The sequence below is a fragment of the Salminus brasiliensis genome, chromosome 17 (genome assembly GCF_030463535.1).
Source record: "Salminus brasiliensis chromosome 17, fSalBra1.hap2, whole genome shotgun sequence".
In the NCBI taxonomy this organism is placed as follows: Eukaryota; Metazoa; Chordata; class Actinopteri; order Characiformes; family Bryconidae; genus Salminus; species Salminus brasiliensis.
Window position 1 is genome coordinate 25,499,345 of NC_132894.1, and position 18,784 is coordinate 25,518,128.

The window sequence follows — 18,784 nt, forward strand, 5'->3', positions numbered from 1 at the left end:
TAGCATAAGCAGAAGAGGTGATACTTTATCATCATTTGAGTTTAATCAGAGGTTAATGTAGTGTATGCAGTCTTGTTTTTGAGAAAGAAAAAAAAACATCCACCCAAAGGTGAATGTAACTGATTACAACATTACTATCTGTAATTAATTGTGTAATTACATTCACATGCAGTAATTCAGCTATAATAACTCCAGACATCTGGAATGTAAATGGCTTCAAATTATCCCAGTTAAAATGGAATTTTGATGTGGAACATCATGATTTACATATTGTAAAGAACACAAGTCACAGAAATGCATGGAATATGGAGCTGATTCTCCAACCATGTCTTCATTTTGTTCTTGTTTTATCCAGATAACATGTATATATGTTACAAACAACAACAATAGCAAATCTTCCCTGCTGAAAATAAGCCTGGCCAGCTCAAGGTGGTTAATCTGGTTGACCATCTTAGCTCTTGACCAGCATAGGGTATGTTTTTGTTTAAGTTTGATGGTTTAGCTGGTCTACAAGCATGGTCAACCTGATAAAGCTAAACAACCAGTATGACCAAGCTTGACTATGATAGTTGACCTGCATGACCACACTAGTTTACTAACACAATCAGTGAGACCACAATGGTCGATCAGCATGACAAGCATGACCTAAATCAAATGTAACGTACACAGCATACACTGGTCGAGAGCTAGTTAACCAGTTAGCTTACCAGCATAAGGTGTGTTTTGCCTGGATGACAAGCTTTTCAACCACCTTGACTAGCAAAGACCAGCTTAGAAACCAGCTACTAGCAAAAGCTGCCCTTGAGCTGGATTTTTCAACAGGGTCAAACTGGCTCATGTAGCTTCATGATAGTTTTCTCCCTTTCACTGAGGTCCTTCTAGAGAATCATTCAACTGTTACTTAATGAGTAAAAGTCCAATAGAAAACTACACTATTGTAAATGACTGGAATTGTCTTGCTGTTACTAAATATTATTTTTGAGAATTTCTCTCATATAAAACAAATGTCAAAAGCTTTTTGTAGTGAATTTACTTCCATTTACTTACAGAAAGGAGTTTATCTTTACCAAGGAGAGGTTTCTGTGCTCATCTACTTAAGTTATGGTTTGTAGGTACTGCTAAGTTTAACCAAAGCGTGAACAAATTGTTGATTTGGCCACTCCTGAAGTTTTCGTTCTCATTTTACTAATGATCGCGTTCCTTCCTTGCATCCACAGCTAATTGGACCGCATATGGAGAGTACCACTTGAACTTGGAATCAACTCCAAACCTTTTATCCCCTTAAGGTGTCATGAAATAATGAGTGAACAGGCCACGCCTGACAATGAAACCACCTAGCAGCTTTTTGTCCAATTACTTTTGCACCTGTCAAAATGGCCAGGCTATGTTAAAAATGGATGTAATTCCTTACTGCAATCTGGAAATACTGGAAAAATGGACCTGACTGTATACTCTCAATAACCTGATCTTTGGAACAGCACCTGGTGGCTTCTTCTCCCTGCACTGTTAATTAACCCATTTTACGAAGGTGCAAAAAGAATACTGAACTCACGATCATTGTCATGAATGATCTGGAAATTCTTGACAGAGGCTTGGGTGACCCTGCCATGAAAGTTGAGGACATATGACTGGGTGTCATCGTTCCACACTGGCGTCTTGTTGTGCAGCTCGATCACACTCTCCGTGCTCTTGTTCTGCCAACGGGCCAGCAGCGATTCATGCTCCTGCAGAACAACAGTGGACAGATGTGAGGGGATTAGCTTTCCATTAGAACCACTAGCTTCGGACACTAATGCTAATGCCTCCTATGTGAAATGCTAAAAGGTTAACAGACTGCTCGGAGCCTAATCCCCTGCAGCAGTCTTTAGCTACGGGCAAACAGACACACGGCAACAACACCTGATATTCTCTGTTTACAGTGAGTACACTAATACTCCATTAGCTACTATAAAAAATATAATGCACTTACATTGCGTGGTCTAATGCAGACTCTTTCATGATCCATGTTCATTCCAGGAATAATGACGCTCATCTTACGAGGTCCTTTAAACCCTAAAACATTAGTCTCCTGAGGAAAATTTCACAAATACGAGTCAACGTACTTTCACTGTTGTTACATGGAAACTTCAACTGCACTGTGTGTCACAAAATTGGTGACAGAAAATAAGCTGAAGATAAATGTCAATCATGATGTTATTTCAGTGGTATTTCCTTCTAAAAGCTTGCAAAATCATGATTAACCACCAGAGGTCTCACTGCTCCACTATACTGTCTTTACTGAGTTCACTACAGGCAGAACAGAGCTGCTTATACCCACAGGGCTGGGAGCTGCCTCTGAGCTTGGAAACACTGGGGAAAAAATGGAACATGGGAAATGTTCACTTACATAGCAGATAGCTGCCAGCTCCTGACGTAGGTTGCTAGCCTCCAAGCTGGAGGTGGTCTTCACTGGGTTCATCCCATTGTCGTACACTGTAAACTTGGTCCCCATGAGGTTTGACCTGTATGAATCAGACGTACGGCAGAAACAAGGAGCTATATTTAAGCCTTTCAGTCACACAATTAACGTCCTCTTTCAGTCACAAAAGAATGGGGTTCCCAATTAAAAACAATAAGCTTCTCTTGGCCTAAGTGTGAAAGTTCTGCATGTGATTAATAATTGCTGTTTAGACCTTATGTTCTATTTTCTTAAAGAAACTAAGAAGCAACTAAAGTATATAATCTAATTTATGCACACATAGAGGTACACATACAATCATGTGAAAAAGTAAAACAAATGTTTTTTTTAAACATATTTCAGGATATGTAATCTTTATTTAAACAATATTAAGAAATAAAAGTAATATAACTAAACACATAAAACGAAATAAATGTATTTTACACATCATTTGTAAAATGTAATTTTCTTGTGGAGAAAACCCTATGCCCTAATAGCTGGAAAAGACTAACTTCAGTTAGATATTTTCTATAACCGTCTACCAGTCTCTGACTTGGAGAACGATTTTCCTACTTCTCTATTCAGCTGTGTGACGTTTCAGCTTCAGTTTTTACACATATTTCCTCTCGTTTTCCTCAAGCACCCGCTGATATAAAAAAAGAATTAAGAAGTGGATTCTATAATGGAGAGCTTGCCCTGTTGCAGCAAAGTGGCCCCAAAACTATGGCATTTCCACCTCCATGATTCACAGTTAATATGGGTTCTTGTGCTCAAATGCTGTGTCCAGTTTACAACAAACATGTCCTCTGTTACTGTGTCCGAATACTTTAACCTTGGATTAATTTGCCCAAAGCATATTGTTCCCGATGTCCTGGTCTTGATCTAGACATTCTCTGGAAAACTTTTTTCTTTTTTATTCTTGCGCTCCCCTTTTAGTCCCTTTAGACCTCCCATGAAAAACACATGGTCTCTTTCTGATGGTAGATGCTGACATAAACTGTGACAAGAGCTACCTGTAGGTCCTATGAAGAAATCTTAGGGCTACTGGAGACTTTACACATCTTGTCATCTGTTGTTGGGCTGAACTTGCTCGGACGGTCTGACCTGGCCATGCTGACAGTTGTTTTAATTGTTCATGTAAATTCTTTATGAGAACAATTACCGTAAATTTAGAACATTTAAAATACATTTACCAGCCATTATTTGTCCTGTGCACGTACATCCTAGTGCTAAATCTTAAATATGTAGCTGGGACTATGGACATAAGAAAAGTCACATAACAATCTGACTATGTTGCTGCTCAGCATATGCACATAAAGTTATAAAAGTCTTTTAGCATAACAGGGCACATTCTAGCTGCTTTTAATTATCCACAAAAAAAGCATAGCATTTTGCTGCTAAAAAATGTCAGCACCCCCAGCTCAAACCACCTTCTCCTGCCACTGCCAACACTGCTTTAGCAGGTTTCAAAGCCAGGTGTGAAGATACCGGGTTGGCTAACTCAAACCACATTCAGAGGTGGTGAGTGATGGATCTTGGCCACTTTCAACACAAATGTCAAAGCTAACCCTAACTGCTGTCTTGTCTGGTCATCAGAATGTTCCACTCTTCCCCCTGATGAAGACTGATCCTTGTAGACTCCCACTAAAGAAAACACCATCAGCATGTTCCACTCATACTCCGATAAAGACTGATTCTTGTAGAATCCCACTAAAGAAAACAACAGCATGGTTCACTCATCCCCCTGATAAAGACTGTTCCCTGCACAGACTCCCACTAAATGAGATATCAGCAGCATGTCCCACTCATCCCCCTGATAGAGACTGTTCCCTGCACAGACTCCCACTAAAGAAAACATCATCAGCATGTCCCACTCTGTCCCCCTGATAAAGACTGCACAGACTCCCACTAAAGAAAACATCATCACCATGTCCCACTCATCCCCCTGATAAAGACTGTTCCCTGCACAGACTCCCACTAAAGAAAACATCATCAGCATGTCCCACTCTGTCCCCCTGATAGAGACTGTTCCCTGCACAGACTCCCACTAAAGAAAACATCATCAGCATGTCCCACTCCCCCCCTGATAAAGACTGTTCCCTGCACAGACTCCCACTAAAGAAAACATCATCAGCATGTCTCACTCATCCTCCTGATGAAACTCTTAATTATTCTTTCCTAACAAATTAATGGAACCATTGAATTTGATTCCATTCCCACAATAAGTCTTCTACCACTGTTTTTAGTGGGTAAATCACCAGACTTTGGTCTAATATTAGGCTTTTTATTAGCTAGATTGTCTTGGTTCCTCTCAAGGTTTCTTCCTCTCGCTCGTTTTCTTTTTCTTTGTCACTGTCGCTTCTGGCTTGCTCACTTGAAGCTTGGACTCTGCAAATCTTTTCTGTAAAGATTCTTTGTGACAACAGCTGTTGTTAAAAGTGTTATATAAATGGACCTGACTTGACCTGACGAGTGTAAATAGAATACATTTTCTATATTGAATAAGAACGATGACAAACTCTGTAGCACATTACAGTGGAACATTCCTATGAGAAGTCATGTTAATTTGAAAATGTGGGTGCATTCTGTTGGGGTTATAAAATTCCCTGAATTTAACATCTGTATAAATTCAAGCCATGTGCAAAAGTGAGCTTTGGAGACCCCACATCTATTATAATTAGAGGTCAGATATAATTAGAGGTGTTTTCTCATTGGTAGTAACAGATGAGAATCAATGTATTCAGGAGCTTAAATGGAGTGACCTATGTCCTTATTCCCACTTGCAGTCTAGGACTACCCCTTCACATTATGCGCACAAACTGGCCAATCATGCAACACAGTTTCTGAGATTTAAATCTCTGATCCCCTGTCTCTTGACAAATTAGTTAGACAGGTGGGCCACTCTGAAGCTGTGAAACTACATGGTATTAAGCAGTGTTTTTGTAACACTGGTAACTGTTCTTATTTGAAGCAAAGACAATGCTTTAGGTTTTTGAAAGTAAAATGGAAACATACACGCTAATGTGTTTTTTATGTAGGAAATTAAATTAGAATCTTGTCTGGGGACGTATTTTATTGAAAAGTCTAAAGGGATTCTGGCCACATTTCCTGGCAATTTTCTTATGATCCAGGCAAAAAACATATGTTAAAACAAGGCATAAATAAGCTAGATGATGCACTGGACCCCATTCACATCTGTCACACTTATGATCAGATCACCCAAGACATATGCTAATACCAGATGCAAACAGGCCCTAGCAATGAATCTAATGAATTTGTGCGTTCCTAACATAACATTGGAGTGGTTGAATCCAAATTTTGCAGATGGCTTCTTCCAAATTGTTAAATATCCTTTTTTTCCTGACAGAAGTGTGAGACTTTGAATTTGGGAAAGGACAGACAGAAATAATGTGTTTATCTAAGCTGGAGGTTGAACCTAATTGAGTAAGTCACTGAGTTATCAAGGCAATGAAATAGAAAAGGGCACGGCAAAGGTCAGCAGCCCCAGACAGTGATCTATCCGAATGAGTGCTGACATGTTGAAGGGTCAACTGCCTGTCTTACTCCACAGCCTCAATCACCGGTGGCCTTTGAGAGAAGCAGAGGGATGAAGAAGAGTGATTGAGGTCTGAAGAGTAAAGGGCTAATAATCAATTGTGTGCCTTTCTGAAGAATATTGAGGAACCAGGGTTAGGAGGATTTGTAAAGTTAATAAGTTTTTAATTGAATGCTCAAAGTGACGCTCGCTCTACCAGTGATTTCTTTTTGCCACGACACTCTTGGGAAATCATTCTCTGGATGTTAATAAAGGAAAGTAAGACAGATGCTTCCAACAGATCGCCTGCACACAACACACAACACAGATACACAATACACGCACCTTCAAATAAGTGATGGGTGTAGTTATTAAAATTTACACACACATTTGTACTCGAAAGATGTGTCGTGAACATTTTACGATTTGCCGTACCGGGACATTTTCCTGCCTTTCCTTCCTTGTGCCTTTTCACAAGCTGCCAGTACACAATAAATACCATGCCTGCTCTACCATGCTGAGCAAAGCAAGGGTGTGTTCTCCTGCTTTAATCTGTCCGGGCTGCGAACATGCAGGTGCTGCCTCTATATCTGAATGAGGACAGATAAGGGGCTCACATGTCAGTACTGAGGCCAATTACACTTTCTAATGAGCTCTGCCAGGTGTGGAAGCAGTACACACACACACAAACACATGCACACAAAATTATGCTATATCACTGAAAACCTGCCTTAGTTTCCCGATGAAGCTCTCTCCACCTCTAGAGAGGTCTGTAGGGTCGATGGAGATGAGGTAATTGGATGTTTTGCTCTTCTTTCTCTTTCTCCCGGCTAAAAGGAACACCTACAGCACAAGGAGAATCTAATTAGCCACAGAGAAACATAAAAACATTAGTACCTACAAGACTTAGGATCAGAACCTAGGCCATATGTAAACAATACTGTAAAAAGGCCTTTTTGAATGTGTTTCATCTTTATTATCACAGCAGGCATGAGTATTCTTAGCAGTTGAGGCATTATCAAGGTATTCAAGACTAATATTAGTACAGTCTGATAATAACAGGATGTCATGACAAACAGCCGACCTACTTTAAATAATCATACATTTGTGCATACAGTAGCTGCATTTCTGTTTTTATTAAATAAATACCTACTAAATAAATTCAATGTTCTTATGTGGCCGCTTTAGGTTAAGGGTTCTTGCACACAATAATTCACATCTGGTTGCAACCAAAAAAAGGCTAAGAAACCAAAAATATAATCTTTTATTTTTTCAGCCAGACAAAATCTGCTCTCACTCATCCTAATCAACTCTTGGCTCTCCAACTCTTCAGCATAAAAGAGAGAGAAATTAAGTGTTTCTGATTGGGAGTCTAAATTGGGCCATAATAACAGCCCTTCAACTCTTCCTGACTTTACTGACCTTTTTACCATCTTCCCTTTCGAGATGGAGGTAGTAGGTGGGGTACATGCCCCTGTCCATGCCCTTCTTGTCCCGCGTGATCCTGCATTTGACTGTCACACCCTGTGGAGCTGGCCTCAGGGTGAACTCCTCCAGATCGCCCACGTCAATAGGCGGCTCATTGGCCACTGGAGTAGAAGCAGAGGCAGCCTCCTGTAACACAGAATTGGACAGTTAAAGGAACGCTCCAGCACTTTTACGTGCAATCTCTATTCATCTCATCTGTAGTGTAGGGTCGATAACCACAGACAATTAGCAGTGGCAGTCCATAAACTCAAGCAAATATGTGTCATTATCAAAAACGGCCCAATAAAAAATGCCTTTTCCTTTTGCTCATTTTATATGTGAATGAAAATGATGAATGAGTCAATGGGTAACTGAACCAAAGCATATATTGTAAAGAAGGAACACTGGAGCCCATAACTCCAACACAATATCTCTAAAAAAAATTATTTGGCATAATAAGGCTGGCTTCTTGGCCAGGTTCTCATTTTCTGTTCCACCTTAAATGGTGCAGCATGGTGCAGCAACAGTCATCAAAGAATCAAAGTAACTGCTGCACCTTTTGAGGTGGAACAAAAATTTCAAATAAGAATTCCCTCTTACTTGCATTCTCTCACTATATACGTTATCTTTCATACACAGCAAACACACAGCTATTAAATCCGAAAAGCATAAGCTGTTGGTACTGACGAGGATTGGCTAATCTAATCAAACTGAATCATGATGTGTCTAGAGATTTGCACCCCTAGTGTTACTTGAAATTAAAGAAAGAAATTAAAAATACCAGCTCTCATTTTCTTCGCTACTGTCATATCAGGATACTTGGAAAGCATGTGCTGGCTGCAAGCTGGTACACAAAAGACATTGGCAAAATAATGGCTCACTATTTACTTTAAGGGCACAATTGAATATATCAGCCAATATTTTGATTCGCTAAGTAAAATTCGAGCACTACAATTTTTCACAGTACACTTGTAATCTTAGTGAACAGTGTAACTCACTACATCAGCCGAATGTTAACCAAAACGCGAGTGTCTTGTTACTAAGCAACAGATGACAACGTTTGCTCATTTAAGCAAGTATTCATTACAAGCCACTACATGCTGTGAATTTCAGATATTTCCCAGTTTCTTAATGCTAGGCTTATGTTGCTCACATTATGGTCAAAGGTCATTCCATGAACAGCACAATGCTTTAATAACTACCTAACTAAAATTCAGCTGGTGTGTGTACAGAGCTTTTTATCTTATTTATATATACTGTGTTTCATGTGCATTGTATGCTGTCTGCATATAATGTCACAGTATGTTAAATTTCTATGCACCTTATTATCAATACCTCTACCCAGAATTGAGTCGTTTATTGTATTTACTGTATTTACTGTATCTTGCATGTTGCACTTTCTGCAGTACTTTTCCTGTACTGTATTGTTTTTGTTCTCGTTTTGTTTCATCTTGCACCCTTGTTCTGGAAAAAAAAAAATTAATTTCACTGTGTTCTTGTACAGAGCTGAAATGAAAATAAAAGCCACTTGAGTTGACTTTAAGGACAGCCCGGCCGTAACTCTAGCTGTAAAGCTTTACAGTATCTGTAATGGTTTACAGTAACTCCACCTGTAAAGGTTTATGGTAACTTGATCTGTAAAGGTTTATAGTAACTCCTGAAAAGGTTTACATGAATTCTATCTAAAATGGGTTTCAGTAAATCTATCTTTAAAGGCTTACAATAACTATCTGTAAAGATTTACAGTAACTATCTCTAAAGGTTAACAGTAACTGTATATGTATTGGATAGTTAATCTGTTAGCTTGTCATCATTGTACTGACCTGCTCAGTCATCTCTGTATAGCACAGGCAATATACAGTTACAGAATATAAAGTGTAAACCAGTTAAAGAGAAGTCTGTTTGTAGCAGTGATGTTCAACTGGCAGTTTCATTACATGGGCCCAGATTTCAATCGTAACAACTGGGCTTTTTCTAGACGTGATTATGTAGCGTCTTCAAATGTCCATATGTCCTATGAAGTACAGCACTGTACCACATAGAGATATTTATGCACATAATCTTTCTGCTGGCGTACTTTCAACAGCTGTAAAATGCATTGTCCCAGACAGCCTCAGAGACATTTAGCAGGATATAAAATTATAAAAAGTTATGTTTATTTATTTATTTTATTTTTTTTGCCATAATCTCAAAATCTTCAGGTCATGTGAAAAATAAGGTACATAGGGAAGCCACTGTTCACAGTAATCAACAGCATGCTTTAAATACAGCAAATAAGCTAAATCATTCTAAGGTAGTCCTTTAAAGGTGTCACCCAGTACACAAGCAATCATAAAACTGAAATTTTTACAGGCTTATGCATAACAGAAACGCTCATTGTAATGTGCCATTTTTAGCCAGGAAGCTGAATCCAGGTCAGCTGATTTTCAGCACTAGAAGGAGGGACAGCTCCCCAAAGACAGACATGTAAGCAGTTGTGACTAAAAGACAGGCCAGTGACGTCTGCTGGGAGGACTCAGGGGACAGGAGCCACAACATCACTTCTGCATCACACACACGCACACAACAGCACACATTAGCCAGTTGTGAACCTGAACTCCTGTGGAATGAACGCCAAGCTGGCTACAGAGTGCAATGACTCAAGGAAATCAAGGAGAACTAACCTTTCATTCCAAACATGAACAAAATCATAGAGCGCAGCTCGCGACAAGACTGATGACAAGCCTGGTATGCCTCAGACATAAGAGAATCCATTACAGTATACAGTATATTGCAGATATGAACTACGTAGTTATTTCAAAGGTTGCCATAGGCGACCAGACACTGAGAAATGTTATTTCCAGCAGTGTTGACTATGTGTCTAGTTGGACCCACAATAGAAAGCCCCATAACACAGCAGCATGCTTTCTGACACGGTGTCAGAACGAGACACTAGTCGCAATCGCAGAGAGCATGTTTTGAGTATTCAGACACACACACTGCAAAAATGGCAGGAGTCATTTAAGCCCCTTCAGGGAAGATAGAAAATGACAAAGTGTGACTTTTAGCAGTACTAGGCAGTGGGCAATTTCAGTAGAGCACAGTGCACTGCGTATACAAACTGAACAATCTTCCACAGCAACTAAATCAAAACAGACATTACATACACATGTCCAAATGTTTGTGGACACCCCTTCTAATGAATGCATTCAGATACTTTACACACACAGATGGGCAAATGCACACACACAGTCTAGTCCTGGTACAGACGTACTGCCAATATACTGGACTTTCTAGAGCAGATAAACATGACCCTAATGGGGTGGTAACCTCAAGAATATTTCTTTAGTGTCTTTAGTTAGGGAACATAATTGTTCATATTGTGTTCATATTCATATTGCTTGCTTGTTTAAAAGGGTATCCTCAAAAATACATCTTCAGTATCTTAGTAGGCAACATTATTGTGCATAATAAGAATTTCTTTAAATGGCATTACCTCCAAACACTTTGTCTTAACCCCTTAAGTTTTTATTACAGTAAAAGGTTATAAAACTTATACAAAGGTACAAATATGACCTTTTGACTGAAAGTGAATGTATTTGACTGTATTTGCTACAATTATTATTACTATTACCACCAGTAACCATCAACATTCATTTTGAAATTGAATTTTAACATTATTCTTACCATCTCTACTGTCATTATTAGTGATCTCATATTATGATTATATCAGCATATCAGAGGTAATCTTAAGTGGTGGTACGATGACCTTTTTATCAATAATTTATAGTAGTTTAGGTCAATAATTTAAGTAGTTTTGACCAGCGTAGGATGGGTCCCCCCTTGTGAGGCAAGATTCCACCCAAAATACTTCAGAGGGATTTTTCCTTGCCACTGGCCCCTTAGTCTTTGGTTTATATTTTATGTGTTGTTCATCACTGGACTTTTGTAATGCTGTATACAAATACATTTGGTTTCATATTATTTGAAGTGTATAATCCATTACCCACAATGTTGTTAGTAACACACGATTCACAGCAAGCAGGAAAAAAGGATTAGCTGGCACATCAGTGTGACAAGCTTTACCAAGCTGTTTGTCAAACTTTTCATACTGGTTGACCAGTTCAAGGTCAAGCTGTTTATAATGGTGAACCAGCGTGGTCATGTTCAGCTAGATCAACTTGTGGTTGAGTGGTTAAACAGGTCAACTGACTTGGTCCACAGCCATTTGTCGCACTGGCAGAGCAGCTAAACCATCAAACTCAAGCAAAAACATATATGCTGGTCAAGAGCTAATTATCAATAGATAATTAGTAATCAATGGTTAGCTGGCTATTTTCTCAGCAGTTTTAAAACATCAAATCAGCGTCTGACCAGTAGATTTTCTTATATTCAGTCTTCCCATGATACCTAACATATACTCAAATAGTGATTTCAGTATTTTAATACAGCCAAATCTGCGGTTAACTGAGTATTCAAGTACCAGTACACATCCCTAGAGTATCCCTAAAGATTTACTGATTAACATGGGAGCATACTGCAGACAATTACCAGTTTTCAACAAAGCTCTTAAAGCCAATTGAGCTATTTTCTCTACTTAGCACCTTCTTTGTTACACAGTCAGCTACTGTGAATAAATGAGTCTATACCTTGCTGGACTTCTTGCTGGTGGCGGAGCCTGGTCTCGTGTTGCTGTTGAGCTGAGAGGAACTTGAGCTGACTTCATCTTCATCATCATCCTCTTCATCAAAATTCATGCTACTGGAGATTCCTAAAAAAAAGTACATGACTGAGAGTCAAGGCTAACACAGGTTACAATAATACCAAGTTATACACAACACCAGACCTACAGCTATGTTAATGAACCACCCAGAAAACAAAGCGTCTGTGCAGCAAATGAAGCATCTGGCTGGATAATCTGACATTTAAAATAACAATCTGTTTAGGAAGGTCCATAAGGCTTTATGTCTGTGGTTCATCAAATTAGCTTAGACTATAGCCGAAGATAAGATGGCAACAGTCATCTGCAATAAAATTACACCTCTCTAATCATGGCTGTTCATTAAGATTCATATGATTTTTTTCAGAGAATATGAAAGAGAGGGAAATGGCCAGAAAAACAGAACAATTCTGCATCTAAGAACCCAATAGCATTTCTATTCACATTGTAAGTGGTATAAAGTTCATATTTGTTAGCTTGTTAGTGATGTTAGAAATACCAAAATATATCTCAATTATCCCCAAAGTTCATAGCTGGTTCAGCCCAAAAATTCTTTCCCATCTAATGCATCTCTAGCTTTCTTTACTTGCCTTTATGTTGTATGCATGCATTACAGACAGGCATCGTAATTCAGTCAATTCGTAATTTAATACAAATCTATTATATTTTTGTCATCATTTTATTGTTACACTCCTAAACTCCCAACAAAAACAAGGGCATCTTCATTTCTTATTCAGCAGTGAAAATATATGATATACATGATTATATTATGAAAATGTTACATATGATTCACATAAGAAGTACCAATTCGTACATAAATATACAATTAACTATATGCAGCGTGAAACATGCACATGTGAAAACTCCTCTAGAGATTTAAACCAGTAAAATAATGATCTAACCAGATAATTACATGTCCACTGGTGAAACAGCCACAAGGGGGCATTCGGCATACGCCAGAACTACAAAAAAATATATATATATACGAAAGTACTTTTCTGTGAGATAACAGAAACTATGTAAAGCTAAATTAAATTAAATTAAATTAAATTAAATTTAATTTAATATGACTAGGCAGAATGTGTGTGGTCTAAATGTTGTGAAAATAAAGCATTTGATTCATCTATTTAATAAAACTCTCAACGAAATATGTTATTGTTTTCACTTTTTCCATTAGATAAGTCAACATTTACGTATTTTCCAAAAAATGTCTAATGACATATGACATATGATCTTTTTGATATATTAAAATTAATTTTAATTTCTTTAAAATAAGGACAACCAAGGCTAATTACTTCTTCCTAAATTATCCCTTATTTATATTTCCTATTTTTACCCCAAATTTGAATAAAATGAAATGAAAACAATTTTTTATTCTTAAATTATTTTCTTAATTATTTTAATTTATTAAGTCATTTATATATCCTATTTTGTTATATTTTGCCAAATGGAAGTAAGTCCATTGTTTTGATATATTCAGATAAATTCACAAAGGAAACAAGACATTATTTTAAAATATTTACTGCTGACAAAAACAGGTGAGCGACGACTGGTTCTTCTCTCAATAGCGGGAATGAGCTTCCAGATAAATCTGCTGTGTCTTGTGTTGAGACTCCGTACTTTAATGCTCTACAATATTGTGAGGGTTTTTTCTGCTCACATTAAAGATTTGTTTTATGGCATGCTAAAAAATGTACACACAACTGCTCACAAAGTCATACTGAAAGTCCAACTTTACTCCATTTAAACAGTAGGGTTGCATGTGCTCCACCATTGCTCAGGCACCTGTTGATCCTGGATGAAGTTTATTATCACTCATTGCTTCTTTTTATTAATCAAGAAAAGTTGTGGGTTTTCATGAGAGCATAAAAGCTTTTTTGTTGGCATATTTGAAAGCTCTTTGCATGGATATTTAAATAGCAAAAATGGTTAAAATGCCCATCCTCACTGCCCACACCATTACCTTTCTTCAACATGGTGACCCGGAGGTCCTGCTTTCCCTGGGCCTGTGAGCTGCTGACCACCTCACCCTGGCCCTGCCCCTGGCCCTCTGCCTCGCCCTCTTGGGCAGGAGAGTGGCCCACCGTTAGGATCTGGATCTGGCTGCCCAGGTCCTGGCCCTCATCCTGGAAGGCAGCTGGCCCATCAATCCCTGCGGTACCACCACAATAACAGGCTGACATTGACCACCTGACCAACAGCCGTCGTTAGGTTTTTCTCTTATTTTTAACATTAAACACTTTTAACAAAATCACACTGACACAAATGCACATACACACATGCATATGTTATATTTTGTTTAGGCATGCAGATGTCATTTACTGAAATGCGATTAAAAACATGGGGACACATGCGAGTGCACACACAGGGTACGCATCAGGCTGAAACCCAAAACAGCTGTGCTCAGTCACTGCTATGCAGTGTTAAATTGCACTCATTTGCCCAGGCCAGCATGATGGCCCACTGAAAGCCCTTTTAAATGGCATCTCACAATCTACAATCAATATGACCTTCAAGGTTACCTTTCCTACATCATCTCATCATCTCATGCTAAAGGACTCACAAGTAATAGCTCATCGTGTTCTTCTGAGGAGCTCTCGTGTCACCCTGTGTATTCTGCATGAAAAGACACATGGTACATGAGAGAAACATGCTGTCCTTAATTTTCTTACTGCGCAGTTGGTCAGGCACTTCAGACCCAGATTACTGCTCCCTTACAAGCTGGTTCAATCAAGTTATTATATCTTCAAAGGCTGTGCCTAGTGGCACTCTCCTAAATCGCGATGGGGTGCTCGGCCACATCCAGGCAGCTGGAGAACACCCTTTTTTGAAACTAGTGATTGGAGAATAATCAGTGCACCGTTTATCGTGTAATTGTTGTTTTAGTTAAAACCAGCATCAACATGTTGTCCCAGTGACAGCAAGGGTAATCAGGGAGACTCAAGAAGATAAAGAGTGACGTGTGGAGTGTGGAACAAAGGTTGATTTAGAGAGAGGCTGGGAAATAAAAGACATGGATTGCTAGATCGCTAGATAGACAGACAGACATATAGAAAGCTATAGAGGGATGAAGATAGATAGCCGATAGATAGAGAGCTGCAGATAGATAGATAGCTCAATAGATAAATAGACAGATAGATAGACAGATGGATACAGAGCTGCAGATAGATAGATCGATAGATAGATAGATAGATAAATAAATAGATAGATAGATAGATACATAGATAGCTCTAAAGATAAATAGACAGATAGATAGACAGATGGATACAGAACTGCAGATAGATAGCTCGATAGATAGATAGATAGATAGAAGCAGATAGATAGATAGATAGATAGATAGATAAATAGATAGATAGATGCAGATAGATAGAGAGCTGCAAATACATAGTATCCAGTAGATAGATAGTATCCGGTATCTACTATCCAGAGACATCTTCATAAACATAAATACAGAAGGTCTACCTCAAGCAGCAAACCCCCTGGTAACACTCAGAAACAGAAAGGTCAGTTTAGACCGCTAGAAATGTAAAAAAAAAAAAACAGCCTGCCCAGTTCTGAAACAAGACTCTATGAACTGCTGAGACCAAGATTAACCTGTGGCATGTATGGCTGTGTTTATTGAAGATGTGATTGCCCGACTGAAGTAGCAGGATGAATTCTGATGTGTATGAAGCTATAATTTCTGCTCAGATTCAGCGAAATGCTGCAAATGGGTGGTGCTTCACAGTAATGGTGGATAATGGCCCACACATGGCAAAGCATCTCAAGGGAGAAACCTCAGCTTATGGTTATCTTCATGTCTTACAGGCTTCAGGCAGTGATAGACAGCAAGGGATTAAAACACTACTTATATTTATATTTAGGTTAGTTGTCCAATTTCTTTTGAGCCTGTGAAATAGGTGGGACTATGAAAATACTGTTTGGGACATGTGGAGAGCAGCAGCACTGATGACACACAGTGACACTAGAGTGTGTTCGTCTCCCGGACAAGCTGTTCTTATCAACGTGCAGCAATAGAGCAGACTCACATAATGGGTTATGGGGATAACTGGTTTCATTTCATAGCCTCCCAACTGTGACACAAGCTGTCATCTGTTTGTTTTGGATAACCACCTCACATAATGTCCTCCCAGCGCCTTCTCAATGCAAATAAACCTCGCTTCACCAAGCCTGCAGGAGCTCAGTCGGTACGCACCTAGAATGCAAAACCTACTACATCAAAGTCAGGAGCAGGAGATCATTTCCCTTATTTATGACTATTTACAGCTTGCACTGATGATGTCTGCATTTAGCATCTTCACTGTTTTTGACAAGCTCTGTTTCCAGCAGTGTGTGTGGGGGGTGAGGCTCTTTCTGACAGACTTCTGCAGCAGGGCAGCAGTGTTAAGGGAATGCTTGTTAGCACTGCCACTGACCAGAGACAAGGCGAGAAAACCTCCAGCATGCTTTCGTTTCCCTGGCCTTCGGTCACAGAAGATGAAAGGAAAGAAAGCAGCGTGGATAATGGTGTGAAAACATGCAGAGAGGGGGGGCTTTCTGTGTGAAAGCAATAACAGCTAAAGACAATTTGACAAGTTGTAACTACATTAAGACTGATTGCCTTAGTCCATATAGTGCACATATTGGGCAGCAATTAAGACATCTTGCATCTTTAAAGGTGATGTGTTGGAAGCAGGACAAATGGGCAAGTGTAAGAAGTTTGCCCACTGTGATGAATAGATGACAGGGTTAGAGCATCGCCAAAACCTCAGGCAGGGCTTGTGGGGTGTTCCCGGTACGCAGTGGTCAGTACCTATTGAAAGTGCTCCAGGATGGACAACCGGTGAACTGGTGACAGGCTCATAAGCGTCCAAGGATCACTGATGTAGATTAGCCTTAAAGGATCTGCTGCTATCAAAGGTCTTGGTGCCAGTTACCACAGGATGCCTTTAGAGGTCCTGTGGAGTTCACGACTCGACAGGGTAAAGCTGTTTTGGCAGCACAAGGGGGACCTACACATTTTGTTTTGCCTTACAACACCCTGCATGTGCCTCTCTGTTGTGACTTGTTTTTATTAGCAAAAATCTTAACATTTGAATTAGTAGAAACTTGTGAAAAGCTGGTTTAATGTAAGGGCTTGTATGTGTCATTTTGGACATAAGGCACTTTCCGAGACTATGATAGATAAGATTGCTTAGCTTTAGTCTATTTAACAAAACTAGGAAAGAACTATGAAAGAATTGTAGATGTTCTAAGAATGATTCAAACAGAATCATCGCAGTACAAGAGAATAGAGTACCAAGAATTCACTTCTCCTTCTGTGAAGTCCTTGGTTGATGAGTACACCACTAATTGTTCTAACAGGTCTGGAGTATTTTATAATAAACAGACAGGACAGTCACAAATGGCTCTGAAATCATTGTGGATTTCATCTTCTTTAGATAAAAATACATCATTAAAAAAGACTGAGCCAGCTCCAGAGTATTCTGTGAATCCATGAACATGTGTTGCAAATAACGGGTCCTTATAATTGCATTAATATTACTTATTTTAACTTCACTGTATTATTTCTTCATTAAACAGGCAACAAAACTCAATTCACTCATGTTTGTACCTGTGCCAACTTGCAATCTGGCACTGTAGTTTTGTAGTTGTGCTAACAGCTCTGGAACTCGTGATGTAGCACTCATTATTCTGCTGCTGAAGCCAAAGCCACCTGCTCAAGGATGCTGGTGATTTCAGTGGCAGACACATTTTAGATTTGTTCCAGCATCAGCTGGATTGCTGTTATCTAGCACAGTTGTTTTCCACAGTTAACATGGTCAGTACCAATTTCAAGGTCTATTAAGGGTGTCTTCCTTTTTTAGGCTGTTCCACTGTCTGTATTCTCTAAGAAAGCCAGGAGTTTAGAGTTATCCAAACTCACACCACACAATGACAGAAACACCTTTAGAACCTTTAGAAACACAGCTGAGGCCAGTCTATGTTCTAGCTGTTTCATTAACATCTATTGAGTTGCCATGTTTGTTTAGGCCTACTAACACAGCAACAGCTAAACCATTAACTTTAGGCCCAGGGGGATATTAAAACCTCAGTTATACCTAAACCTCCTCAAAAAACAATTAAAGAAGTCAGTATCCTCACATTTTAATTAAGAAATGTTTTTGGATGTTCTTCCTAGATGAATAAAAATCTATTATATCTTTTCACTAATCATAATTATAATTTAATAGCAACACTTTTATAGCCATCACATTCACAGCAGATCACATGTTTTTAGTGCATTTAGGTTGGAAAGCTTGTTTGGTTTAAACTAATGAACTGTATTAGTTTAATTGTACTGATTTACTATGCTTTTAACCACCTGTGTGGTTATATGTTCTATTTCAGCTTAATTTTTCATGTACTATAGGAGCAGGCAACAAAGCCTACATTGTAGCAAAGATACAAAAAGTCATTGTCTTTAACAATCATTGATTGTATTAAAAATTCAATACATTTACAAAACTATGTAGATTGTATAAATTCAAATAAAAATTTAACATTTGTTATACAAACAGGATGAATCACCTGACAGAAATATCTGCAAAACTTCACAGATAATGCTACTATGAGAACAGACCAAAATTTGTTCTGATTAAAGAAGGTGTATATACATGAAATATCC

General features: G+C 38.7%; 1 protein-coding gene across 2 annotated transcripts in view; it reads right to left on the reverse strand.

Annotated features, from left to right (window-relative positions):
• Positions 1-18,784, reverse strand: part of tub (TUB bipartite transcription factor) — a 122,463-nt gene that overhangs the window by 3,580 nt on the left and 100,099 nt on the right. For both annotated transcript variants that reach the window (XM_072659978.1, XM_072659979.1), the window contains exons 5-11: positions 14,102-14,290; positions 12,068-12,189; positions 7,395-7,586; positions 6,703-6,815; positions 2,387-2,501; positions 1,970-2,068; positions 1,553-1,724 (exon numbers count right to left, since the gene is read on the reverse strand). In XM_072659978.1, coding sequence (XP_072516079.1) covers positions 1,553-1,724; positions 1,970-2,068; positions 2,387-2,501; positions 6,703-6,815; positions 7,395-7,586; positions 12,068-12,189; positions 14,102-14,290 — 1,002 coding nt within the window. The remainder of the gene's footprint in view (positions 1-1,552; positions 1,725-1,969; positions 2,069-2,386; positions 2,502-6,702; positions 6,816-7,394; positions 7,587-12,067; positions 12,190-14,101; positions 14,291-18,784) is intronic.